The 27,917-nt window shown below is 43.1% G+C and overlaps 1 protein-coding gene across 20 annotated transcripts in view; it reads left to right on the plus strand.

Moving 5' to 3' along the window:
- lrrc7 (leucine rich repeat containing 7) overlaps nt 1-27,917 on the plus strand; it is an 84,286-nt gene that overhangs the window by 51,034 nt on the left and 5,335 nt on the right. For 6 of the 20 annotated variants that reach the window (XM_040183653.2, XM_040183655.2, XM_040183652.2 and 3 more), the window contains 31 exons: nt 2,653-2,855; nt 4,486-4,603; nt 5,038-5,116; nt 5,692-5,781; nt 6,130-6,186; nt 7,289-7,352; nt 7,712-7,786; nt 7,936-8,080; nt 8,793-8,865; nt 9,117-9,134; nt 11,213-11,342; nt 11,612-11,727; nt 12,030-12,099; nt 12,429-12,528; nt 12,830-12,954; nt 13,291-13,569; nt 13,685-13,807; nt 14,277-14,324; nt 14,455-14,566; nt 15,672-15,909; nt 16,999-17,493; nt 17,983-18,207; nt 18,317-18,545; nt 18,803-19,153; nt 19,328-19,573; nt 21,131-21,343; nt 22,064-22,231; nt 23,202-23,321; nt 23,542-23,749; nt 24,197-24,516; nt 25,397-25,489. In XM_040183653.2, coding sequence (XP_040039587.2) covers nt 2,667-2,855; nt 4,486-4,603; nt 5,038-5,116; nt 5,692-5,781; nt 6,130-6,186; nt 7,289-7,352; nt 7,712-7,786; nt 7,936-8,080; nt 8,793-8,865; nt 9,117-9,134; nt 11,213-11,342; nt 11,612-11,727; nt 12,030-12,099; nt 12,429-12,528; nt 12,830-12,954; nt 13,291-13,569; nt 13,685-13,807; nt 14,277-14,324; nt 14,455-14,566; nt 15,672-15,909; nt 16,999-17,493; nt 17,983-18,207; nt 18,317-18,545; nt 18,803-19,153; nt 19,328-19,573; nt 21,131-21,343; nt 22,064-22,231; nt 23,202-23,321; nt 23,542-23,749; nt 24,197-24,516; nt 25,397-25,489 — 4,917 coding nt within the window. In that variant the 5' untranslated portion in view covers nt 2,653-2,666. Of the gene's footprint in view, nt 1-2,652; nt 2,856-4,485; nt 4,604-5,037; nt 5,117-5,691; nt 5,782-6,129; nt 6,187-7,288; nt 7,353-7,711; nt 7,787-7,935; nt 8,081-8,792; nt 8,866-9,116; nt 9,135-11,212; nt 11,343-11,611; nt 11,728-12,029; nt 12,100-12,428; nt 12,529-12,829; nt 12,955-13,290; nt 13,570-13,684; nt 13,808-14,276; nt 14,325-14,454; nt 14,567-15,671; nt 15,910-16,998; nt 17,494-17,982; nt 18,208-18,316; nt 18,546-18,802; nt 19,154-19,327; nt 19,574-21,130; nt 21,344-22,063; nt 22,232-23,201; nt 23,322-23,541; nt 23,750-24,196; nt 25,490-27,917 lie in introns of all 20 variants that reach the window. The other 14 variants (XM_040183659.2, XM_040183657.2, XM_040183663.2 and 11 more) reach the window with 8 other exon arrangements.

The raw sequence follows: 27,917 nt of genomic DNA on the forward strand, positions 1-27,917 counted from the left end.
CACAATACCCATCCAAATCAACTACTGCTCATAAATGTTACATTTATAGAGACGGGGATATTTTTCTGTTTTGCTAACTAGGGTTATGTATTCACTAAAGTAGATGATCAAAACACCTCATGTTGCTTGTATGTGAATATGTGCACGTGTGTGGGTGGCTGCTTGTGTGCAGTGTGTGTAGGCGGGTGTGTGTTAGCAGAAAATGTATCACCACTCACATCTTTGTTGGTCTTATGTAACTATGGTTGAACTGACATGAACACAGCTAAAACATTACAATTTGTACATGTGTGTGTGTGTGTGTGTGTGTGTGTTTGTGTGTGTCATGTGCGTGCTGCTATAGAGTTGCTCTGTCATACTGTTTCCATAGCAGCAGCGAGATCCAACGCTGCAAACCACACTCACTTCCTAGTCTCTCCCCATGGGTGGCGGCTCCCTCTGACTGTATTTCTACCTCTTGCTTTTGGGTTGTGTGGAGATGTGAGCAGCACTGGATACACTTCAATGTCCGCCGCACCGTTCACTCACTCAGATGACATCTATTGAAAGGAAATCCAACCAAACACCTCCCATTTCTTCCTAATATCAGTCTCTGTCTCCGCCGTCATTGCCTAATTCCAATGGGCACCATTAGCTCCTGTCTCTTTTTCTCTGCTCTTGTGATGTTATTTTTAGTCTATTCTGTCTTTTCATGCTTAAGCTGTTACGTGTTACATCAGTGGTCTGTGAGTGTAGAAATTAAGCAGCTGCAGTATCAGTTGCAAAAGAAAACAAAGGGTTTCGCAGACTGCAGGCAGATATTCAATCGTCATGTCATGTCATGTCTGTGAATACTCAACTTAAAATCAAGCAGAGCCACACAATTACAACTACTAGCAGAAAGGAAATAAACAAGCTCGTGACCTACTTTTTTCCTCTTTAATCTGTAGTAGAGATGTACCTTACGGTTTTATCAGCTCAGTGTCGCCAGTGTTGGAGCATCATACTGGTTCATCTGGATGTCAAGAGCTTGATTAGAGGTCAAAGCAGGATTCAACCCTTTTCACATCTTTGGGAGCTTTTCAGCCAAGTAGTTACTCAGACTACCTGCTGACGCTGGGATGTGTAACTGGGATGGATTTAAATAAATCTGTCTTGTGTGACATAGTTTCCGTTGCTCTGTTCAACCATCTTTGGTGCAGAGGATCTCATATAAAGCAACGTGACGCATTGACATGTAAATGTGTATTCTGCTCCAGATGTTGTTTGTGTGTTTGTTGCTGCGTTTTAGGTGACGATGAACTGAAGTGGCATAGTCCAAATAATAATAATAAAATAAACTTAAACACAAAATATCAACACTTACCAATGAAGAGGATTCAACAGTTTTACTGAAGATAATACAATAATATCTGAACAGAAGTTCATCATATTTAAATGAGTTGGAAAAATGTTTTGTTATTCTGTAACAATCAAACTCTTGATGTGACCACACAGGAGAGGAATACATTATAAATGCAAAACAAACTATTTAACAGTGCTGTTCTTTTTTACTTCAATTACAACTTGACTTGAAAATGAAACTCCCGATATTGGAGAACCAACCTTGAACATATCTCACTGTGCACATTTTCTAATTACACAAGCCAAACAGACCCTTGTTTACCTTTTAGCTCCAAACACAAAGGGGTCGGACAAGAAGCGGCGGTCCGAGGTGTGACGGCTGGGTTTACACGGCCTGTGTGGACAAACTGTCCCAGCTGGCCTCTTTACGCCCGCTCTGAGCTCTGAGCATCACTTTGGATAAAGGGTGTATTGATTTGAACGGTGTAAACCTTTATAGATAAAAAAAGAGGATGTGTGGTCTTTTGGGAAAAATCTTCTCTGGCCTTACTAGAGCAGATAACATAGTGTCCTCGCAGTGCTCCAACACTCTGTTTAGCATCTGCATTCGTCCGGCCACACTGTGTGTGTGTGTGTGTGTTTATGGACAGATAAAGCTGCAGGTCTTATCTCTGAGCCTCCTGTTCTCCCCCTTTACGCTCGCTACTCCTCATATCCTCGCCCCCCCGCTTCAATTCCCCTCAGTCTCATCAGCTGCGCTCCTCATCACCTCCATTTGTCCTCATCACAGCTGGTTTTCAGCTCATACAGAGCAAACTGGAAATTCAGGCAGCATTCAAGATAACTGAATATTTGCTCTTTGTTCTGTTTGAATGGGCTGGTACTAAAGCATCTTTATTTGTCAGTAGATTGACTGTAGCGTCAAGCGCTTTGATCTGGAATGATAAAGCTGCATGATAAATCCTCACTCAAGGATTTTTAATACCCGTAGTTATCCTACTCATAACATTCAGCTGCGTGCTTTTTAAATGGAGTCGTGAAATGGAGTCACAAAGTGATGTTGTCTCAGAATTACAAAAGACTCGGTCCAATTATAAGGCTGTGGTTTGATGTTTGAAGAGTTTGAAGTGTGTGCGTGCGTGATTGACACGCAAGAGTTCCGCCTCGTGTCGTTGGCTGACGAGTAATGCTCCACGTTTCAGCACAAGCCTGCAGGGATACGAGGCACCTGTTGATGGGTGTGAGTTGCATCAGGCCGTCTGAGATAGAACTAACGCCCCCCCCCCCCCCCCCTCTTCTCCCCCTCTTCTCCCCCTCTTGCCTCCGTAGTGCAGTGTCTGGAAATGACCACCAAGCGGAAGCTGATTGGCCGGCTGGTGCCGTGCCGCTGTTTCCGCGGTGAAGAGGAAGTGATTTCCGTGTTGGATTACTCCCACTGCAGCCTGCAGCAGGTCCCCAAGGAAATCTTCAGCTTTGAGAGGACTCTGGAGGAGCTCTACCTTGACGCCAACCAGATTGAGGAGCTACCCAAGGTAACGACCTCTGATGCACATGTTAATCCCCGTTCAGCTGTGTCGTGTCTCCAGACTCAACCCTCAAAGACCCAACTGGCTCACATAACTCCTGGACGACCTAAACCTGAAGGCCAGTCATTCAACCATAATGTGGTCCTTTTAAAAGCAAAGTGAAGATGCAGTAAAGTGCAGGGATGACGTGTTGTTGTCGGCCAACCCGTAAATTAGCATTGCATTAGTTTCCTCGCCAATGGGATTTTCATTCGATGTCAATTTCATAAAATGAGGCCCGTGGAAAACTTAAGTTTATGATACTTACATCATTTGTACACAAAAGAACACCAGTTATAATAATTTACTCATTTCATGACCTCGTTCACTTTGATTAAAAGTGTATTCTTTTTGGACTTCACTGAGACCTGCACCCTCACAAGTTTACACATTTGGATTTACAGCTGTGTTTGTCAGCTCATTCATTTACTTGCAGAGAGCAGAAATATTGATTTTCATTTTAGGGGATTGACAGCTTGGCAATGCTGTAAAGCTCTGCTATTATCAGATCTTTACCTCCAGGGCAAAACCTGTGTGACGGGGGGCACCGAAGCCGTGCTGGTCTTGAGACAAAAAGGGGTTATTGTCTGTGCAGTTTAGAACCTGGCTGTCAGTGAACATTTAAGCCTCATTGTACTTTGTTAGCCTCAGGCGTGCTCACTTATTCCTCAGTATGCAACCTTCTATCATTTCAAAGTAATTTTGGATGCTTCCTCTGTGCAGCATAAACAAAGTTCAAATTCAATCCATTCGAAAAGTGTGTTAATGATTTGACCAATCAAAAACACTGACATTCCTATAAATAGGTCAAATTCGAACAGTTTTAAGAATAAACAGCATTGTTTTGCTGTCATGTTTCACTTCTACAAGCATCATTCCATACGCGACACCGCAGAGGGACGGGAAGCCCCTGAGACGTAGAGCGCTAATGAGGCAAAATGCCCTCACAATATTTCAAGGTGAATTACAAGACGGCTGTCTCATTTCATCGATATCCCGTCTTGGTTTAAATCACGAGGTGGTGAAATGGATTTCTAAATATAACCTGCGTGACTGGGACACGTCTACGGGCTAAGTGGGGAGCCCAACTTGCTATCAACAGACAAAAGGCGTGTATGTTTATGAGCGGCAAGATTGAATAGATGCTGCCGAGGCTACGCGAGTGACTGGCCTTCATGGGAGTGAGCTGCTTAACTTAAGCGTGTGTGAGTAAGTGATTGTGGTGCAGAGGCGTGTGACATAAAGCATCTGACCCCTTCCCATGTTCAGCTCTCTCTTGCTCTTTTTTGTTTTTGACAATAGTGACAGTAAGATGGGACAGAGTAAATGTACTCGGCTGTGCTTTTTCGTCACTCTGTTCCAGCCTGTTCTCTGTATTTGCAGTATTTTTCTATAAAAGTCCAATTTCTCTGAATTTTGGTTTTGTCAAGAGTATATTATATATAACGTAGATTAAATCTATATTATTCCACAACATGATGTGCTGCGCGACTTCCTCGCTTTTTGTGCTTTTGTACTCTCAACCTTTCTACTAGGGATCTCTGTGGTTTGCCAAGAGCCTATATTACTCCTTTGTTTCCTCTCTGTGTTTCCATAGCAACTCTTCAACTGCCAGGCCTTGAAGAAGCTGAGCATGCCCGATAACGACTTGTCCAACCTGCCCACCACCATCGCCAGCTTGGTCAACCTCAAAGAGCTGGACATCAGTAAAAACGGTAAAAAGCCCCAAATGATTCCGCCTGAACAACGTAAAACTCTATTGAAAATGTACTGGCCTTCTCCACTGTAATGGAAATAACCACCATGCCCAGATACACTACAGCAAATGTTCTCAACCTTGCTTCAGTGATGTACACACCCGTGAAATATCTTTGCAGCCACTGATCCCATAACAAGCAAAAAGCATTTTTGGATGGAAAAAAAAGTGTAACAATCAGTTCAGTTCAGATTCATTGAACTGTCCTGAGATGACCTGGATTCATAAAACACTGCTGCTGGTGTGTAATCTCTCCCTACAGAAAAAAAGACAAAGCCTGAACCTTCATTAAATAACAACTTATTGAACCAAGTATTTAACCAAAATATGAGTGTGATGGCATCTGAATGCTTGCTAAGATCACTGTAAGCAGTAGTTGCCTCTCTCTCACAGGTATCCAGGAGTTCCCCGACAATATAAAATGCTGTAAAGGCCTGTCTGTGGTGGAGGCCAGTGTCAACCCCATCACCAAGTAAGACACACTCACCTTGTAGAGTAGCATCTTAGTTTTCCCGTCAAGAGACCGACAACTGTCTTGTTTTTTTTTACCTGCTTTTACATATTTTAATCCCACAGAGGCACTTCATATGTTACAGTATTTGGCTGCATTCACAGAGCCTTTGACTACTATGCAACCATGTATATGCTATTGTCTCGGCTGTGACTAGACACTAGAAGATATAATTGCTACAATATAATGATGATGTGGTTTACTATTAGAGTTTTCGCTGTTATGACACTTATTACGGTTTTCCTGTCAGTGGTGTAATGTCCATGAAGCACAACTGGACTCAACCTCACAGTACACTGCAGACATACATGTTGCTTTTACACATGTGTGTGTGTGTGTGTGTGTGTGTGTGTGTGTGTGTGTGCGAGGGATGAGTCATCCGCAGGCTGACAGAAGCTAGCGGTTTCTGCAGGGTTGTTATGGAAACATGTTTTTCTCCATCTTGGCCCTTCAAGGACACACTGAACTGTGTCTTTCTTATTCCTGTATGTGTTCTTATTTCCTTTGTTTCTTTATGCCATTTCTCTCTCTTCCAGACTCCCAGATGGCTTTACGCAGCTCTTGAACCTGACCCAGCTCTTCTTAAACGATGCCTTCTTGGAGTTTCTCCCGGCTAACTTTGGCAGGTAAAGTAATGCAAGTAATTGTTAGTATGTGCTTGCTCCTGCGCATTCCTGTGCTACTGTGCTGGATGAGGTGTTTTTACATCTATAGACGCCACAGACTGTAATTCAGTATATATACTTCTCAACAAGAGAGTCACTGTGTTGTCGTTTTGGTTTATTGCCTAATATGACATTTTCAACCAGTTACTCTGCTGGTTGCATTTGGTTATCGTGAGCTAGGGAGGCATTAGTAAGGAAATAACGATTCTCAAGTGGTAACGAAAGTAGATCTTTGGAAGGTATTTTTTGCCACATTTTCTGTCATAGCAGCTGGTGCAGTAATTCCTTTCTGTCTCGTCTGTTTCTCAGACTCTCCAAACTACGGATCCTGGAGCTCAGAGAGAACCACCTGAAAACTATGCCAAAGTAAGAGCCGCTGCTGTGTGTGTGTAAGGAAAGACACAGAGAGAGAGTTAAGACAGAATTTGAATTGTATTCTTAATGCCACAGTGAGTGCAGCTTCACACACACACAAACACACACAGATGCTTCAAGATATCAGAGTCTATGTCTGCTTTCACAGATGTCCACATTAAAACTAGACAAGTAGGGTTGAATACTGATTACGCCGGTTAAAACAGTAGTGCGGGAGCTTTAAACACTAACCATAAAAGTAAAGGAACTTCCATCCAAGTATAACTACCAGTCTACAATCCTTATAGGTAATGTGGTTCAGGGCTGATTGTTGAAGTCCTAATCAACATGTAAGCTGTATTTGAACTTAAACCCAAGGCAAAACTGTGGTAAGACTGTTGCCATCACTACTTAAGGTTTTTCCCTGAGATTCTCAAGAAATTCAGGAATCCCATGATTCCTTTTCAAAGCTAAATTAAGTTTAAAAAAAGCATGCAGCTTTTGTTGACATTGACTTAAGTTACTCCCCAGAAACCTATAGCACACGTGCAAATATTGTCTTTTTCTTTAACTAGCATAATGGACGTTGCTGACACATGTAAATCATTTAAATACCTGCCACAACTCAATAAACAAACTAACTATATGATAAGACTCTAAAAATTCTGTCTAAAGTCTCTAAAGACTGTTTTTGGTTGCTTTTTCAATAATATACAGGAGCAATTTATACTCAGCAAAACTTTAAATATTGGTCAGATTATGTACGGTAACAATTCCAATTATTACAAATTAGAGCAGCAATAAACAAAAAATAGCTGCAAGCTATGTGGTAATAATGGTGTGGTAATAATATCACATGTCTCATTTCAACTAGTACAAAGGTTTTGTTCTGTTAGTGAAATGTGAAATGAAGCGGTGGCTAATTGATAAAATGCTAATTTACAATTAACTTTAATAATTGGAACAATTGTAAAATCGCATATTAGAAAAAAAGCAAATATTATAAATAAAATAAAAAAAAATACATGCAGAATTCATGTAATGTAAGTCATTTAATGCTATACTTTACGTATATATATGTAGTTGTAGTAATCAGTGTATTCTCTCCTCTCAGGTCCATCCACAGACTGACGCAGTTGGAGAGGTTGGATCTGGGTAGCAATGAGTTCACTGAAATGGTGAGAATGATGATTGTATTTTGAAATAAAGCATAAATTACGTGTTTACTTCAGAGGAAGAGATGGCTGGGTGGAGGCGGGCAGGGTATGACCTTGGGGTCAGACAGGAAGTTTTAACAGAACTAGGTTGGCTAGTCGGAGAAACCAATGAGGGAGAACTTGCCAGTCTCACCCACTCTGGCACCATCAAAAAGAAAGCAGTGTTTGCAAAAGACTTTGTCTGAAGACGTGTTCACAGTATAAGTGCTGAGATTGTGTCCCTTTATGAATAATTTAGTTGTTTTCATACAAGTAGCTGCATAACTGCATATTGATGCCTATGTGGTACGCTCATACTGATTCCTGTGTTTGCACGTTAGCCCGAGGTGTTGGAACAGATACACAACCTCAGAGAGCTGTGGCTGGATAACAACTCCCTACAGAATATACCAGGGGTAAGAACGCAGACACCTTCCACTGAGGGACAACAAAAGAAAAACAGCCCCGGAGTTATTTGAATGACACTTCCTTTCATATTTTCTGCACGACTATCTTTTCTCTGTTAATCGATTTCTACTTTCCCGCCTCGCCCTCCCGGCCACAGGCGATAGGAAAACTTCGCCAATTGCGGTACTTTGACTTAGCTAAGAACCGCATCGAGACGTTGGACACTGAAATCTCCGGCTGCGAGTCCTTAGAAGACCTGCTTCTGTCCTCCAACATGCTGCAGCACCTCCCTGACTCTATAGGTACACACACAGACACGTACACACATGCACACACAGAGATAGCGGAGGTAGCGGAGCATTAAAACTCCCACCTATTTAGTCCCTGGTCGGGCAATGCAGTAGACCGCAGCAGAGGACTGTGGCTCTACTGGACACATCGCAGGTGAGAACACAGAGTGACACAGCACAGATAACTCAGAAGGGTGGTGTTATTCTATTGCGTTCCTACTAGAAAGAAGCTAAAGGAGAAGGCGTAGAGTGAATACCAGGTGACATAAATAGACACTTTCAGTAGTTTAATACGCAGTTGGACACGGTATAGTTTTATGAAACAATGGTCTAACTGGAGGACATTTAGCAATTGTTTTTGGATATTTTTAGACTGATTAATAGGCATATTTATACGCAGAAGATTGGTGTATGTGAGACTGACTCAAAATAAACATGGCACCCAGTGCAAGTGTGTGGCTCATTAATCTGCCATTAATAGTTTTTGGACAACGTTGGAGCTTTATTGTGAAGGGCTTTATTATGAAGCCGCATCACGCTGTAACACTTTCTTGTCTTTAAATGGCAAAACATTTGAATATTTCCAAAATCTTAACTTCAATCCTGCTTTTGTCAGGAAAATATTCTTTAAATACATTCCTGGGCTTATTGTATATTCTTTTAAAGAGAATATTTGCGTTTGTGTGTCAATGTGAATAATTATGTGTGTTTGCATATTGTGCAGGAATGTTAAAGAAGCTGACAACATTGAAGGTAGATGACAACCAGCTGACCTCACTGCCTAACACCATTGGGAGGTAAGAAAAGCGTGCACACACACATACACACTCAGCAGAGCATGCACTAAAGGAAAAAACAAATAATAAACGTAAATGTACACTTGCTTTATTTTGAAAACACCTTTGACAGTATGATGTCAGATTTTCTCAGCAGGTTTTGTCTTGGTGTGTTGTTTTCCTTGTTAATAACTGTCAGTTGCAGTTGTGTTATGCTGGCTGATGTTTGAGGGGTTCTGTGTGTTGTATTTGCTGCGTTGCCGTGGCATTAGTGCGAAGCCCAAGCAAGGGTGAGTAAAAGTAGCCTACTGGATCCAGGGCTGCGTTCAAAGACAGATAGATGCTCAACTGCGTTACGGATACAAACGCACAATCCCAACTATATGGGATTGTGGGGAAAATTCATGCAAATGACATTCAAACTTAAGCTTTAAAAATGTTTGAATTCAATATTTGAATTAAACCTACATTCTTAATTGAGAATGTTCAATACCTTAAATATGTAGGTTTGAGATGCAAATGATTGCATGTAAAATTATTAAAATTATTTGATTATAACAATTAATAATTCTTACTATAATCCATCATAATCCATCACAGTCCAGATTCAATAAAAAAGCATTTGAATTGTAAACATCCAACTGAAAATTAAATTCCAAACCTTATTTGGAACCAAAGAAGACCTACAGTGATCCAAATTTTACATTTATTAATATCGACTCATTTCCTATTTTCTGTTTGAAATAGTTGACTTGACGTTAATGTTGCTTCTTATTGTGTGAATCAGTCATCTGTGATGGATTAAGACTATTTAACATTCAGTGATGCAAAGAGAAACTTAATTGTTGCTCTTTGCAACATATTTGTATCCGAACGCTCCGAAAAACCTTTTGTCTCCCTGAACGAATCCCGTCTTTTAGCCTCAATAAGTAGAACTGCAGATCCACTGCTTCCCTGATTACCACAAAACACCTGCAAGGATCCCTTTCTTACCCTCCTGGCTTTTACTTGTCACTTAATTATTTTGAATGTGTTCAGTTGTTTATTCCTTTGGTTCAACTTCTGAGCAGCATTTCAAAATAAGATACAGTTTATACTACTAAACAGATCATTTTATGTTTCTGCAGAATTTGCATTGTACTTGCTTGCTGCTGGTTGGCAGGCCACAGCTAAAATACCTTTTTAAATTGTTTTGAAAAATATCTACTTGACATTCAAATTCAAGCATCTATTGAGGGGGAAGTGGGAGACATTTCCATTCTTTTAGGTAGGAATACAAACTAAGCTGCGAAGGGAATAATGACATTGGTAACCTCAAATCTGCATGTAAATCCCTCCTCCCCTCTCTCCTTTCTGACCGTATGGTCCTCCAGATGGCCGGGGCTAAAGGGAATACTAGTAGCAGACTGATGCAATGTTAACAGTGACAATGCATCAGTGTAGAAGTGTTCTTTCATTAGCATTAGCCTGCTGTTAGCGTGCTGCTTGGTCAGGGTGGAGGTGAAGGGGGGGGGGGGGGGGGGGGGGGGGGGGTGCGTCAGGGTGTCCCGTAGAAGGCCGGCCGTGGATCTTACTGTGAATCTTGGTGGAGGAAAGAAGCAGAGATCAAGATTGAAGAATTTCAGAAATCATTTCAGATGAAGTGGGAAAGATAAAATGTGTGGTCTGAATGTTGGCAAGACCAGATTAGTTAAGTCTTAATAAATTGACCGATTCTTCAATGTGATGATCTTTTCCTTCTCTCCGCAATTTCTTCCGTTTAAATAATCGCTAAAGGCAAGACACGTTTATTTATATGTTATAGGATAAGGCTGGTGACTTTCAGATTTGTTTTGATTGTCAACAAATCCCACAAAAGGACCATGACCCAATCTGTGGTAGTCCGTCTCTCAGTCCCTTGTCTGTGGCATTCTGTTCCTCAAAAGACAAACTCAAAATCATATCAGTCTGCTCATTCCTCAAACAAATGAAAACAACTGATACCAGAAAAAAATAATTTTCATCTCCATTGTTTTACAAGAAGGCTGGTGTGTGTGGGATTGACCTAAAACAAACTACAGTGTGTGTTCATGGTAAAGAATGAACGACTCCCCGATTCAATGCGTTTTTTATACATTTTGGACAACTATGGAGCTCCGTTGCACAGAGCAATCACTTGCATCAGGCTTTATCTCACAGACAATACTCAATAGTGGGATGAATCCATTTTTGGTTCAGTCTTTTCACCAGATGGAAAAATAAAGAGCAGCACCATCCTTATCCTTTAAAGTGGCCAAAGTAATGTAAGTTTCCAGTAGAGATTTTGCAGCCTGTGGAATAATTGAATTTCCTCCTATCTCATGTTCTTTGTATCTCCTTTGTCCCCCAGTCTGTCTCTATTGGAGGAGTTGGACTGCAGTTGTAATGAGTTGGAGTCGTTGCCTCCCACTATCGGCTACCTGCACAACCTGAGGACCTTCGCTGCTGACGAGAACTTCCTCTCAGAGCTTCCGCGGGAGGTAGGACAATCAACACGTATTATTGTTATTTAGATGTACAACAATAAGTGGATTCAACGTTTTTTTATCTTAGAGTCATTATTTTACATCAAACGTGTTGTGGTTATTTTTGCTTTCTAGGACAGCACATTCATTTCCCTTGTTGTTTCTTTACTGTTAGACACAGAAAGCAATTCTTGTTGAAAATTGTTAATTGTAGCCCTAATATTCTTCATGCACACTATTGTAATGTAGTTGATTTCAAGGCGTTGTTTGTGTGTGTGTTTCAGATTGGTAACTGTAAGAACGTGACCGTAATGTCAATGCGGTCCAACAAACTGGAGTTTCTTCCTGATGAGATCGGACAGATGACCAAACTACGGGTTCTCAACCTCAGTGATAACAGGTACATACACACACACACACACACACACACACACACACACACGGAGATGACCAGGCTATGACTCAGTAGTGACAATAGACACACACAGTCACTCATACACACAGACGGACACACACACACACAGGCAACACTTACTCAATGGCCGTTTTGGTTCTGTTGCTGCTCTCACGACCTGCAGTTGCCATGGGAATGGGAGTGTGTTGCCATGGTTACATGCTCTGCAGGCTGTACAGTGCGTGGGCATAAGAAACATCTCTGTTTTCCTTCTCGCCCCTCCCTCCCTCTGTCTCTCTCTCTGCAAGGTTAAAGAATCTACCGTTCACCTTTACTAAGTTGAAGGACCTGGCCGCTCTCTGGCTTTCCGACAATCAGGTATTTTCTCCTGCACCTCAATGCAAAGATGTGGACATTAAACCAGTCCGTCGTTTGCAAAAATATACAATGTTGACATTTTTACAAGAAACGGGGCTGTTTGAGCAATCTATGTTTTTATTCTGTTTTCCACCTATTAGTCAGGTTTTCTTGACTGTGAAGATCTGAACAGATTTGCAATCAGTCAAATATTCTAATGACCATTTTTTGTTCTTCAAAATTAGGATTATGTTCGACATTATGAATTAGTAAATACATGTGGTCAGTGAAAACTCAAGAATACTAATAGTATCTTGTGTGTGTGTGTGTGTGTGTGTTTGTGTTTGCAGTCCAAGGCTCTGATCCCACTGCAGACAGAAGCCCATCCTGAAACCAAACAGAAGGTTTTGACCAACTACATGTTTCCTCAGCAACCGCGACATGATGAGGGTACAAACTGTGTGTCTGCGCATGTCTGTGTGTGTGTGTGTGTGTGGGTGTGTGTGTGTGTGTGTATGTGGGTAGACATGTATAAAACACACAAAGAATGTTAATTATTTGTACTACTCTCTGCAATATTATAAGTATATATTCTAAGTTTAGCATTTGTTACACTCAAGTATGTTGTGCTGCTCTGAAATTGTGTGTAACCTAAACGTGTGCATGTGTTGTATGTTTGTAAATGTTCTTGTGAATTGAATGAAAGGAACTGAGCCGTCTCTGATGTGTTTGTATGTGTGTTTGTGTACAGACTACCAGTCGGATAGTGACAGCTTCAATCCCACTTTGTGGGAGGAGCAGAGACAGCAGAGGATGACTGTGGCCTTTGACTTTGAAGACAAGAAGGAAGAGGAAGACAACTCTGGAAAGGTCAAGGTCAGCTCCCTTCACAAATGTGTTGAGCATGTGGGGAAAAAAACATTTCATGGATTTTTTAAGAATTTTGGAGATTCGAATAAATTTGTGTCTATACACCTTAAACTTTTTTTACTTAAAAAAATACATTTACAGTTTGAAATGTGTTTCCAAGAAACCTGCAATTCTTTCCACATTGCCTTTATGTTCCCTTCACATTTGTGAAAATCTTTTTACAGAATGACTGATGTCTTGTTTGAGATGCTTTAAAGTTCATGCGTCCGCACACAAGTCTTCATAACATTCCGAGCAAATCTTTGCTCACTGTGTATTCGTCATTTCCATTTGTGTGTTTAGGTGGAGATAAACCTAAAGCGCTACCCAACACCCTATCCCGAGGACCTTAAGAACATGGTCAAGTCGGTGCAAAGCCTTGTGGGTAAAAGCGTACACGTGGGACACGGGCACCAGCACCAACACCAGCACCAGCATCAGCATCAGCACCAGCATCAGCATCAGCATCAGCACCAGCATCAGCTGAGCACAGGCAGCGCCACCTCGGCAGGAACCAACATGGAACACACACACCTCAGCAAAGAACAGTACGAACCGCCGTGGCCCCTGCCTCCGAAAGAGGTAGGAGACACACGCAGATGCACAGAGTAACATGTTCAATGTCGCTATGAAGTGCATTGCGGTGTGTCGTCTGAATGAGACAAATGATCTGGGTGTGGGTGTGTGTGTGTACCAGGTGACAGACAGAGAGATGCAGGACTTCTCTCAGTCTCAGCTAATGGATCAGGGATCTATGCATAACTCTGGAATCGACATCCCCAAGAGGAAGGACAAAGAGGACCTGACAGAGAGCTCCGAGGTCTGTCACACACACACACACACACACACACACACGCCTACACTCAAAGTGCACTCAGTGCATTGTGGCTCCATACCATTTGTTGTGCAGTTACGCAATTCAAATCACCTTGTAGGAATATTCATTTTTAAGTGAAAATGTATTTTTTCTTGTATTTTGTAATAAGTTCAACGTCAATACAATGCGTACCAAAACAAAATATTCAATGTTGTGCCAGATTGTCTGTCCGTCGGACCTGTATTTGTTTACGTAAAGGTTTGAGACACTTATTTAAAAAAAAAGAAAAAAATCCATTGTGCTTCTTGAGATACTCAGCATGGGAACTTCAAATATACTAACAACTGTTAAATCCATGATACACTTTACACAACTCATTTCAACTCACATTTTGAAGTCTATCTTATGACCTCTATATTAGATTGTTTACAGCTTTCCACTACAACAGCTTTAACTGACATTAGTTTTGCAGACTGACACGACAAGAAGCCTCCAACTTCAGAAATATTATATTTATAAGGTAAAGAAATGAGTGAATGATTCCAGCTGCAGCTCACTATCAACAACTTGGTCATGATTGGCCTGCATGCTCCCAGCCAGGCTGTACTTCAGCTGAGTGACGTGAACCTGTGGGCTTTGTCTCCCCGTAGGACTCCATGGGTGGCTCTCCCAATGACATCCGCATATCCGACATGAGGCCCACCCTGGTGGAGCCGCCGATGTACAAACCCAAGGTGGTTCTGCTGGGGAAGGACAAGAAAGGTACTGCAACACAGACTCCTAGGCGTACATGTAGTCATTTAATGCGTCCTATCGTACGGCGCTGCAGGGCTTGTTGTAATAGTGTCCGCTAATTAGTCATGGTTGTAAACGGATTAATTCCAGCACATAACAGAGAGCGAGGGGGAATATAATAAACCTCTAAAGTGAATGTAGATTTCCGTATTAGGTGTTCGGGCTTTAGTTCTGCCCTTATTATATATGTTATGCCTGGAAGGCCTCAGTTTCATCTGATTTATCCTGAAGTTTTACAGATGAGCCCAACGCTAATTTCCTTACTCAAAAATCATTATTTTCTTTGTAATTAATTGACTGCCTTAATCCCGTCGACTGAACTAAAACATGTTATTATCTTTGTGACGAACTAAAGCTCTGTTTAATTCTGAGCTCAGAGCGCCATGTAATCTAGTCCTTTCTCAGAGAGATGATTCCATCTAGAAGGGCTTGTCTGTCCTGGTGAGTGTAAATTCTTAATGAAGGATCTTGTAGTTAATGAGGAGCTTTCTTCGCTTGTCGAGATCATTTTAGGTTTGACTCGTGAGCCCACTGCACCCTCATTTATACCTCCTTCTACATCGGCTCTTTTAATGAGAGTACAATAGAAATCTGGATTAAGAGAAAGAGGACAATATCATTTAGGAAATAGGACTGCAGGATACAGGCCTCAATGCAATTTAGCTACAATATCACACTAGGAACACTTTCTGATGTTGGAAACATCGTTCACAGTTTGGTTTCAATATTCAAAAGGAGAGCTGGTATCTGGGAGGATTTATTAGTCCTAATAAACCTTTTTGAATTATTAATTTATCTTTAGATGGGCCATGTCTCATGTCATGTGATCTTGCGGAAAGCTCAGCTGGTCACAGAAACAACTGTTACTGTGGGTTTAAAGAAGTGTGTTTCAAGTTTGGAATATATTGTTAGATCCTATCAAGCACAACAATATCACTTGGTGTCATGATAAAGATCCAAACCCCATCGGGATGAGATACAGACACGATAACACAAAGGCGCTTTAACAGAAGAAGAGAATGTGACATTTCACTGAACAGAGCTGTCTGTCTCTGCCTGTCTCCCTGTCCAGAGTCCACAGATGAAGAGGTGGATAAGCTCCACTGTCTGAACCACAGCGGCTCCTCAGCCACTTACTCCGACTACTCTCCCTCGCAGGGCTCCTCCGGCTCCTCCAACCCGCCCGGCAACGCTCACCCACACGCACACTCTCACGCACACTCACACCAGCACCCGCACCCACACGCACACGCTCCCGCCCTGCCGGCCTCGAGCAAGGACCAGGCCCCTCAAATACACTGGACCAACAGGTAACGTCTTCAATTTCATCACATCCCTCTGGCCATCCATCATAGCTTCTCCTCTTTCCATTCCAGCCCCCATCCAATCTCCTTCATCTATCATCCATCTGTCCAAAGACCCCCATCCATCCTCTTCTTACTCCATCTGTGTGTGTGTGTGTGTGTCTTTCTCATCGCTCTGCTTGCTCAGTCAAGGTCAGAGAGACGCCAAAAGGATGCTGCAGACTTCTGGTCAGGACTCCTTCAGATCTTGTCTCATCCAGAGCTGTGCCTTTCAGGCGTCACTACTATCACAGACACGTTAGAAAGATTATTGCTATAATAGCTCTGATAGTCAGGGTCAGTGGAAACGCTTGTAAAAGTCTTTTACAGGTATTTGACACATTTTATCATAACATGGCTAAAAATCAGTATTTATGTTTCAAACTTCTAGGTTGTGCAAAGGTTGGCGGTCATCAGTCATCACGACCCAGATAGACGTTTACGTCAGTTCCTCCAGGGATCTAGACATTTAGATGTATGGTAGCATAGGTTGGACTTACTTATTTGTTTATTTGGTTTCCTCTCAGAGACCATTGAATCTGGACAAAATGTTTTGCATTTTGTAATATAACAGTAACCTTTTCCACTGGAATGGTACGGGGGTAATAATGATAACAATCGCTTCCTTGTGCTCACTGCCTCTCCTCGTTCCGCTGGGCCCCCGCTGGTTGAAAGCCCGCTTTGGTATTTTTTGACATTTAAGTTGTCATTTTAAACACCCTGGGGTGATGTACAGATCACAATCTGTATTGTTGTCTCTTTGTCGGGGTACTTGAGAAAAGTGTGGTCTTTGCAAACTGCGAGCGGCAGCGATGGACGTTAAAGGCATTCATTTTTTTTCCGGTTCCAGGCTGCTCTCGGAAACGTTTATTACCAAAAACATGGTTGTCGGCCAAATTGATCTTCCAGTGAGAGCGAGATGAAGCTATGTTGTTCCAGTGACCATTGGCTTTGATTAAATACGTATGCCCAATGATAGTGGCACTTCAGTATAATTGAGTTAATGTTATAATTTACCTCAGCACAATTAGTGTTTAATATGTTGTATTTTTGCAGGCTGGCTCAGTCTTTCCCCAAACCCATTGACTCCAAGCCGCTGCTGTCTCAGAGAGAAACTCCTCCGTCGGGAACGCTGCAGCAGCGCGGGGATCGGCGCCCACTGAGCGAGCCTTTTGATTGGTCTGAGGCTCCTCACTATGACAACACAGGTTTCGATCCTGACGAGTCTCCTATGGATCCTCCGTCCACTGGAAGCCAGGGAAACCCGCCGCTGGGCTCCAAAGGCCGCAGCCAGTCAACACATGGGCGCCGCCCGCTGCTCAGGCAGGAGCGAATCGTAGGGGTGCCACTGGAGCTCGACACTCAGACGCTGCCCTTCCACGGCAACCAACGCTCCACGCCGGACAATGACCCACAGTCAGGGCATCCTTCCCAGAATCCCTGGCAGAACTGGACCAGAACCCCCAGCCCGCTGGAGGACCGAACCGCTTTTCCCTCCAAACTGGACCTGACGCCCACATCGAGCCCCAACCCAGACCGCAAGGACCCAAGGTGAGTGAAAGGAGTCCGCTTTAATGTGTTTGCAAGTGTTTGTATATGAAGCTTCGTGACCTTCGTTTTCATTTAGCAACCGTTTCAGCATCTGCACACAAAATATGTCAAATATCAGATTAAAAAAAAAAAATAGTGTATACTTGTTTTATGGTCTAGAATGATATTTTAACTAAAAATGATAGATTATTAATCTGTCCTAATCTTGTTAACTGCAGCCCTATGAAGTCAAATGTCTCACTGTGAGGGGAGTTACTGCCGTATGTTATTGCTGTATTATAAACCACCTGAAGTTAGTTGTAGTCGACCTGTAGATTTGCTGGCATAATATGTAACATGCTGAACCCCTTCTTCATTTCCGATCTCATTTACACTAACCTCTCCAGAAAAACTTCTTTCAACTGTCTAATCTTTTCTTCTCCACTGCTGTGACCCTGCCTTAGTCCAAGTCATTTTTTTAGGCTCATATCATGTGTTTGGTTCTCCAAGGCTGGAACAAGGCACGGGGCCTCTGCCCGGCAGCTGGACCTACCACGACAATCAGGGGGAGCAGAACAGGAAGGATCAGCTAAGTGTAAGCGGGGGCAACAAGGTAACCGTGGTGATGAGTAAAAGCTCGGACCGCCTGTCCCCCATGATGAGGGAGACAAGATCCAAGTTCAAGAAGTCACAGAGCATCGATGAGATCGACATTGGCTCCTACAAGGTCTACAGGTAGGTTTGTTGTTGTTGTTCTTTTATAGACGAAAGCAACTTGTTATCTCGTCGGTGGATCAAGTAAATCTGCAAAGTTGTGGCTGATTATTCTTGTTTTTTTCATCAGTATACCCGTGGACAGCTACAGTACATCCATTGAGCAACAGACTAGTTTGGACCGCCAAGACATGCCCTGTTCTATGGAGCAGACCAACATGTCACGGTCACAGTCTGCCCCCATGTTAGACGATGACCTGATCTTTGCTGGACACGGAGCCAGCAACCAGAACCAGTCGGGACAGAAGCCAGCCATCCCACACAAGGCCTACCACTTTGACCACAACTACAACCCCCAGGTCAATAGTTTACTTCTTATCTTAAATCCATTTAATATCTTTAGCAACTAAATGCTCCATTGTGTTCAGCAAGTCATCTCTAACTGTGTGTGTGTGTGTCTACTGTTTTGGTCTTTCTTTGAATATCTCCAATGCAGCTAAAGCCATAGGACGTATGATTTCAGGGGGTGTTAAGACACTTATAAAAGCTTTTTGTATGGCAACAAAAATGTCTAAAACCTTTCATGGACTTACCTGTAACTGTTCTAACCAATCAGGTGACCATGGACCGTCGGGTCCCTCCCCCCTTCCCCAACACACCAGATTATGTCAACCACTCATCGAAAGCCTTGGAGTACATCAATCAACCAGGGAAGACATTACCCAAGGAGTTAGTGAGCCCTCGGTATCGTGCGTATCCACCGCTGGAGATGTTTTCTTTCCCCCAATCGCCGATCAACCAGGATGGTGCGTCCAGCCAGCACCAGCAGCCCATCCCCGCACAGCGCTCCAGACCTGGCTTTCTGAGGAGAGCGGATTCTTTGGTGAGCTCCACGGAGCTGGCCTTGTTCCGCAGAGTCCATGAAGCCCAGCAGGAGGCCCTCCAGGAAGCTCAGTACAGACAGCAGGTACAACTGTTTGAAAAAGAATGCTCTGATGTTCAAGTCGTGATTGTCAAAATAATAGCATGTATGAATAACATTCATTGATAAAGCTGTTTGTTGAATATCTTCGTCCCAAAATGCCTTTTTTTTTTGTTTTAATGTAGAAGTCTGATTGCTGTAAACTCTTTTCGCACTCAGGCGGACCCCCCTCTTTACGGTCGGGCTCTGGCCTACTCCACCCCCATGGAGCACTCTGCTCTCTCCAACATGGCCGACAGCCAGAGCCAAATGATGCACAACAAGAGAAACGGTCGCTACGATGACGATTATCCCACCTACCAAGAACAGAAGAAGCCCATGATTGGGTATCCGACCAAGAGCCTGACTCAGCGCCGCCCTCTGTCTGCCCGGAGCTACAGTACTGAGACATATGGAGCCTCTCAGGTAGACTGTTACTGTCTGACCGCGGTCGGCTTGATGCTCCGCCCACACTTTTGCAAATGAATTAGCTGTTTTCTCTAACGTGCCTATTTCCTGCTGATGCCGTTTTTAGACAGCGGCGTCTTTTGTCGAGATTCCACTTCTTCACATAGAGCCATTACGTGAAAAACTGGGATGTAGTTCATGTTGGTATGAACTTGGTCTGGAAGTTACAGCACAACAAAGAAGGACATAAGAAAAATAAAAAAAGTATTGGTATTTGTAAACGCTGATAAATAATTTCAGTATTTCATGTATTCAAAATTAAGTCATGATTAACCCTCAAAGATAAATAAATGACTTTTGTGTGTGTTTCAATTGTTGTTTTATTTGATGGCCCGGCATTTAACCTTTGTGCCATCAAAAAAAAGGACCACACAAAAAATCCTTGCTCTTAAAATGGTGGATATCCAGGCCTGGGTGCAAATAATCCATTTCAGTGTTAATTAATCTGCTGATTGGTACTCTTTCATTAATACTGTACAAAGTATAAAAACAATTGTATATTGTTGGATGACAGGATTGAAGTACACAACACTACATACTAGACGAGGGGCTTTTATCCACCTAACAACAGAAAACTTTAGTTTCTTTTAACCATGATCACCGTTCTTCCCTCCCCCCTCCCTTTTGGTTACTTGGCTGACAAAGATGTAAAGACTTGCCATTGAAGTTTATGTAAATGACTGCGTGGGAACATTTTCATCCACTCCTCTTTCCACTGGTCACCTGGGTTCAGGTTGCTCCCCAAAATCACACAGCATTCTCCTAAATCCACAAATAATCCCTGCAGCATGTTCTGGCTCTCTGCCCCCCCCCCCGACTTTCCAAAAACAGTAACAGAGAGGCGTCCAGCAGTGTGCTGATCTCCTCTTCTGAAAGCTTTCAGCATAAAACGAACGGAGCGCAGGAAGGATACTAGGAAACTCATATGTAACGCTCGTGACTGTAGTCTTGTTTGTGCCGTATTTCACCAGAGCTGGAAGGTAGAGGTCGGAATGTGTATCACCTGTTCTGTACACGGTGTCTGCATTACTTCAGTCTTTGTGCTCATCTGGCTGGCATTCTCACGTCCCATCCAACCCTCACAACCACACCGTATTACACTAGCTGACATGTCACTCAACTGAGCGGAGCATTACTTGCTATTGACCACGCTGGCAGATTGACTCTAGACGCTCAACACCGGGTCCTCGGTGCATCGTTTGACACGCATGGCCCACACTAAGATTAAGACTATCACGTGTATTGCCATAAAATGTGGTTCGGACCCCGTTGACTCAAAACATTACACTCGCATGCCCTGAAACCAAAGCAATCAGCTGGAAAATGCTAAAACTCTCGATCAGACTTGAACGGTGTCATTGGGTTGGACACTGTGAGCGATCCCTGCCACACACGCAGAGTCATTTATTTTCAATTGTTGATGGAGAAATATTTAGATTAAATAAAATAATTTTATCGCTATCAAGGCCAACTCTTTCTTATCGTCCTCATAGAATTTGAATCTTTCGTACTCAGGCGCGTCCAGTGTCAGCTCGTCCCACCATGGCTGCCCTGCTGGAGAAAATGCCCCCTGACTACACTCTCGCAACCTGCCCCGAAAAACCATCTGACGATACCATCAAAGTAAGGCCTGGCGTCCCACAGAAGCCCGACGACATCACCTCCAGGATGCCTCCCGATTGGAGGCAACAGCTACTTAGGCACATAGAAGCCAAACGATTGGACAGGGTACGTTAATGCAAACACTGAAGAGGGAGATGCACACGCAACGACACGCACAAAGCATTCGGGAACCCTCGCTGTCAGTACCTGTGTGAGTCCGTGTTGTAAGGTTGACCGGGTGTGCGTCCGGCTGCATGTGTGTCCCATTCACACTGTCGCTCTGTCAGCCTGAGCCGAATACACACTCGCTTGTAAAATTGTCTTTGAAAATATCTGCGGCCCGTCAGTGCTATCTTGAACCTTAGAGGTGCTCATAGTAATCATATTAATACATTGTAATAATGTTTCTGGGCTCCAGCTTCATATTTACTGTATGAAAAGACATTTTAAAAAGTTGTAATTGACAATTTTGAAAAGAACCGTGTGGGGGTGAAATGAAGAATTGTAAATATCATCGGTACCAGTTTTTAATTCATTAATTAATTGTTTGTTTAAATACCCACACATGTGACTACATAGCTAATTGGAAAACATACACACTAATGCTGAAAATTGATCCACCAGTTGTTGCTTGTATGACGCTGTTCTCTGTCTGTATTGACCGATCACGAGCTAACATTTCTCTGTGCTTTCAGCAACTCTGCACTGTTGTCATTGTTTTATGGTTGCTGTTGTTGTTGGTTGTTTACGTGCGTGTGGAGCTCACAGTGTGTTATCGCCCGCTGTGTGGGCGCCCCCCCCCCACTGCATTCACCCATGTCATTTGATGTTGTCTCCTCCAATCAGAGTGGTGTCCTAAAGCACAACACGCTCACGCTGGGCATGCTCTGTCAGGGCGGGGGTCACGGCCAGGGGCGCAGCAGCACTTTGAACTTTAATCTTTACAATAACACAAAGCATGAGCCTCCTGCTGGCCGCTGGCTGCCACTACCTCCTCCTCCGTCTGCTAAAGCTGTGAGTATCCCTCTGGTGCTGGTAACCCCTGGTACTGCTCTTATCAATGCACGCTAGCTGCTGCTTCCTCCTCACCGGGACTCCAGCAGCCATAAGCTATTGCTTAAATGTGTGCCACTGTCGCTGATGTAAGTTAGATTGTTTGAATTAGCTTGAGCACACTGCTGTGAGGATCAATGAACCGGGTACCTTGGCGTACATAAGCAGCAAATCCTACTGCATGAGTTTCGCTCAACTATAAGACACGTTCTACGCCTCAAGGTTTCCAAAAAGGACAAAGATTGGAGCAGTCCAAGCAACGTTTGTCTGAGCCGTCCTTAAATACGCAACTGTATTCTGTGTGCTTGTTGTCTGACACGTTGAGCTGTTGGACATCGCATGTCAACACCACGTCCAAACGAGAGCGGCCAGCTGATACAAAAAAATACTCAACGCTTTAGACTGAGATCACCTTAAAAAGCCCTGAGAACGGTTGCCTACTGTGGTAATAGGCAGCGATCTGAACACATGATCTCACAAACCACGTTCTATTCTGATACAGCATGTATCAGGGGTCGTCATGGCGCAGGGGTTAGAGAAGGTGTGCTGGAAAGCACAAGGTTGGTGGTTCGATTCCAGGCTGCCCCATGTTCCATGTCGAAGTGTCCCTGAGCAAGACACCTAACCCCTAATTGCTCCCCAGGCAAAAATGTGAAAAAGCCATGGGTTTAAAGTGTAATGTAAGTCGCTTTGGATAAAAGCGTCTGCTAAATGACATGTAATGTAATGTAATGTAATGTAATATCAACTGCATCAGTCATCACACCGTTTTAACTGCTGGGAACATTGCACAGTATATGACACCTCCTTGTAACAATATCACACAAACATGTAACCATTGTCTGAAACTCAGGCGGGCAAAGGTTGATACTGGAGTGATTTACTTAAGTTAAATGTTCATTTTGAGTAATGGTCCCTGTGTCTCTCTTAGACCCCGTCTCAACAGGCTGCCATGCTGGATAATGATCAGGAGGGGCTCTCAGGGAGCAACCAGTGGGCTCCTTATTCACTTGGCAGGAGGGACGTCCCACCTGACAACCTTATGAAAAAGGTAATAGCTTTTTCTTTACGCTTTCTGTGTTTTATCCAGCATATAGATGGTGTGATATCTCGTGGCTTAGAAAGGAAGAAAGGAATTTCATTCTTCGAAATGCACGTGCATAAGCGCCTTTCCAGTAACCCTTTCTCTGGTGTGGATGTGAGCGTGTCTGTGCACTTTCCACTTTCTGTGAGATTTCTACGTCTCTAACTTGCCCACCTGCTGTCGACAGAGCGGCCACTCGCACAACCCTTCCCACCAGTCACACAACACCATGATCGTCACCTCCTCTTCCTCCTCCTCCTCCACCACCCCTCACCGTGTAGTGCAGCAGGGCTACGATGGGATGATGAACAAAGGGGGCCAATACCAACCAGGCATGCCTCTGTCAGTGGTTCCCTCTGGGGGGCCTGGGCAGTACCAAGGCAACATGCCTCAAGGTAATGGTCATGAATAAACAAGGAGTAGGATATCCCTTTGACCCTTTGAGGCAAAAATCTCATTATTGGGGTTGCAAGCAGTCATCCAATTAAGCATCACATCCAATCAAAGTTCAAAAAGAATTGAGAATGATGTACGATATTTGTTTAGCAACAATGATTCTTTTTTAAAAACCCTTTTTGAGGGTGACATAGTAACAGCTTAGGCCATCGCCAACAGCATCCGTTAGCCGCGGAGCTTACTCTGGGGTTTGTTGTTTTATTTGATTCAGTTCCAGCTACTGTAGCAATAACATTTGAATTAGATTTCACTCTTTTGAAACTAGATATCGGTCAGTATACAATAAAGTATGTCTGCCATGTGTCTCAAATCGACAGCCTGCTCATTAATCAGTTATATGTAGTACAACAACAGAGTGTTAGCAGTTTATTTTTTTCCCCATCCAGGCCATCCCGCCCCTGGACAGGGCTACCAGGGTTCTGGCCTGCCCATGGCTCTGTCCCCGTCTGGGAACCAGCCTCAGTACAACCTCCATTCCTCCCACCCATCCCATCAGCCTGCCACCAACCCTCAGTACCACGGCAACCAGGGCATGGTCCATAGCAACCAGGGCATGGCCCACAGCAACCAGGGGATGGTGCATAGCAACCAGGGGATGGTACACAGTAATCAGGTTGTCATGACTCACACTAACCCGCGGCCTCAGAGCGCTCGCTGCCTGTTGCAGACTAAAGGCCAGAAGAGCACAGATGGTTTTCAAGAGCAGGTATCAGTGTGTTTGTCAATCTCTCTGTCTATCCTCAGTAACCACGTCCCACTCTATCTTGGAGGTCGTTTTAAAATGGGCATTGCTCACATGATGCTGAGTACAAAATAATTAGGACATAAAGGATTTCCCTGTCGTGGGTGTAGTTAGAGTATACTGCAAATATCAATAAAACCGTAAATATACAGTAGAACGATTTGATCTAACACACACACACACACACACACACACACTCACAAAATGAAAGAGAAATAATGCAAGATGTGAATGACTTGAAAAGCCAAGTTTGGAGTTTTAGATAACATTAACCATTAACCAATTAGCCAGATCAGGACATGATGGTTACCAAGTGGATTTTTAAGAGTCCACAAGAGGCCAACAAGCTCTCAACTAAAGAACACAAAATCTTAAAATAACTGGGACATGTTAGTGTACTTTTAGCCAGATGACTGCAACAGGACTTTGTTAGAATGAGAAGGTCTAGAAACAGCGACCGAGGCGTAGCTCTAAATCAGATATTTCACAGATGGATCAATGTACCTGTTTATGGAACATGAAGTCATTCACACCACAAAGATCAGATGATCTTCCTGCAGGGTTTTGCTTTTCCCTTCCTAGTGTGAGAAGGCTTTCATTATGCCAACTAAATTAACTCTGACAAGGATATTTGTGGCTCAATTGTGGCTGCCAAAGAACTGAAGACCTCCAATATAGCTGCCAAAGCGTGTCACACATTGCATGAAAGCACTCCTCCATCGTGGTACATGTTGTCGACACACTCTCTGCTTGTGTAGAAACTGGTATGATCTTATTATTTCACTGTCGCTTGTCTTTCTTTCTTTTCTGTGTTTCTATCTCTCCCCCTCCTATCTCTTTGTAGTTGTGTGTGAGAATAGAGAAGAACCCTGGTCTTGGTTTCAGTATCTCTGGTGGCATCAGCGGCCAGGGGAACCCCTTCAAACCCTCCGACATGGTATGACCCGACCTGGCCTGCCAGCCAATCACGGCCCCTCCCACCCCCCGGCTTTACCTCAAAGTTGCCATGGAAACTGCTGCTCGTTTCCGCAGCGTTTAGTCTGTCCTTCTGTCGGTGAGGCAGCGGTTGACTTAAACTTTGAGTGGCTTTGAGCTTCTGATCTCACACGACAGACTTTTGGAAAAACAAATTGTTGATGACAACTAAACCACTTGAAATATTACACATTTCCGTTACAGGATAGATAACTTAAGTAAAGTGATACCTATCCGAGTTTGGCAAACTATGGCAAACACTGTGCTTGAACAAACAAACAATCAGACGAGCTTCGATATTTTAGTGTTTAGTATATAGATTTCATCGTTTTGACGCGTGGCTTTGACTGATTCCGTCAGTGTGGCCTGTGTTAGGAGCCTGCTGGGGTTGCAGGTCCCTCAGGCCTCCTGCACACGGACGTCTGTCCTAGAAACATGCTGCTATAGTCGTTCTAAAGGAGCGAGGCTGCTCGTGCAGCTCTGACAGCTATTTTAAGGAGGCTGCTTTAGTTCTGTGACACTGGGGGTGATTTCAGATGTTCTTGACTTTCATCTCAGGATGTAAAGCATGATGATGAATTTCAGATGTTGAGTAACTGACGCGACCGCCGGTCCATAAATAGAAAGCCAGCAAGAGGAATGCTTTAAAACACTCGGTCTAGGCGCCCATTGGACGAACGGTGAGTTTATTTAAGTCGGGGGTGTGAAGTGAGGATATAGAAGCTGTCACTTCAACATTTAACTTGAGTTTTGATTAGACAAGTAGTGACTCAATTGCTGACATGATCAGTTATCTAATGCCCGTATATACTTGTATCCATAAAGCTTCCCCGGCTGCACTTCTACTACTCTACTTAATCACCTTATTCTCACTATGGCCCTCTAGTTAATTTCACTCCATTGCTTTCATGCTCTTTTCAATGGTTGTCAACTCAAGGCCGATTCATCTTCAGCTCAAAGAAATGCAGAATCCTTTGATTTTGTTTTTTTAAATCATTTTTTCTGACTTACTTCTGTGGACTATTTTGGCTTTTCTGCGTACATATTTGTCACTATAACACTCAAACGGTAGACATTTCTAGATTTGCATTTTCTTTGAATGTAAATGAATGGCTAGTTTGAGGCCAAATTGAGCCAAAGTTCGGTGGAAATAGGTGAAAAGTAAAGGACTTAAAACACGGCTGCACAACAGAGCTGTGGTGCCCCCTTGTGGTTAGCTTGTTGATTGCAGCCATCAATTTATTTGGGCTATTAGAACACACTTAGATTCCAGATTAGTCCTTGTTCTTGTAAAAACACAATTGGAACGGTACCTTCTGTAAAATGGCATGAAATTGTCAGTTTGCCATTTAAATCGGTGAGTCTGTTCCCGGATTGACAGGATTGGGATCCTGGGCTTTAACATGTTTTCTTCCCAGGCTCGGTTTAAGATTTAAGAAAACAAAGTTATAAGGCATGGAAATGGATCTTTTCTCAGATCTTGCTCATTATTGTTTGAAAGTCCAATTTGTTGTTCCTGATGTTGCTTAACATGTTGTCTTTGCACACTGAGCTGCTGTCGATAACATTCTTATTAACCATCATCGTTTGAATAAAACTCCATACATATTATCACTGAGCTGCAAAAACCTCATCCCCAATATTGTCCTGATATATAAATCAATTTTTCAGAATTTCTGAAAATATCTGAGATTTCGATGCAGGGTTTTTGCAGGGCAATGCAACTTTGTGTGAAACTGCTTTATAATGTTCTTAACTGTTTAATTGTTGTGACTGAGGCTACACAATTCTCAGCTGCTAACAAACATATAGTAATGTACAGTGAGCTCCATATTCCATATTCATACTTTCTCAGTATCTGGGTAGCAAAGTAGGCAAATTAACTGACCAGATCCAAATAACAATCAATGTATGTCAGCAAGTTAGCAAACACTGCATGTATGCACCACTTTGCATACAAAATGAAACCATGTTATGCCACATAATGACAATGATTTGATTTTACACTTATATGGGGTTCACTGTATAGCGATAACTAAACTATGTTCCTGACATGTACACCTCTTTAACACACAATATATGTGTTTGTTCTTGCATTCCCCCATAGACTGTGGTATGAAGGTGCCCCTGCCCCGTCACTACTACATTGTATTGTTAACTTTATTTGTCACGCTCACTGTTCAACACGTCCACGCGTTGAACCGCTTTGAGTCAATACATATGCATTGTCCCACACTATCTGTGTTCAAAAACATCTTTCAGCTCTCAGTGAAAAGATGTTGGTGTTTTTAAAATCTCTGCCTTGGGTTATTGAAGGAAAATATAGGGGATGAAATATCTTCTGCCCTTCCTGCTACCTACTTCTTCCCCCCTACTCAGTCCCATCCTGC

The sequence above is a fragment of the Gasterosteus aculeatus genome, chromosome 8 (assembly GCF_964276395.1).
Source record: "Gasterosteus aculeatus chromosome 8, fGasAcu3.hap1.1, whole genome shotgun sequence".
In the NCBI taxonomy this organism is placed as follows: Eukaryota; Metazoa; Chordata; class Actinopteri; order Perciformes; family Gasterosteidae; genus Gasterosteus; species Gasterosteus aculeatus.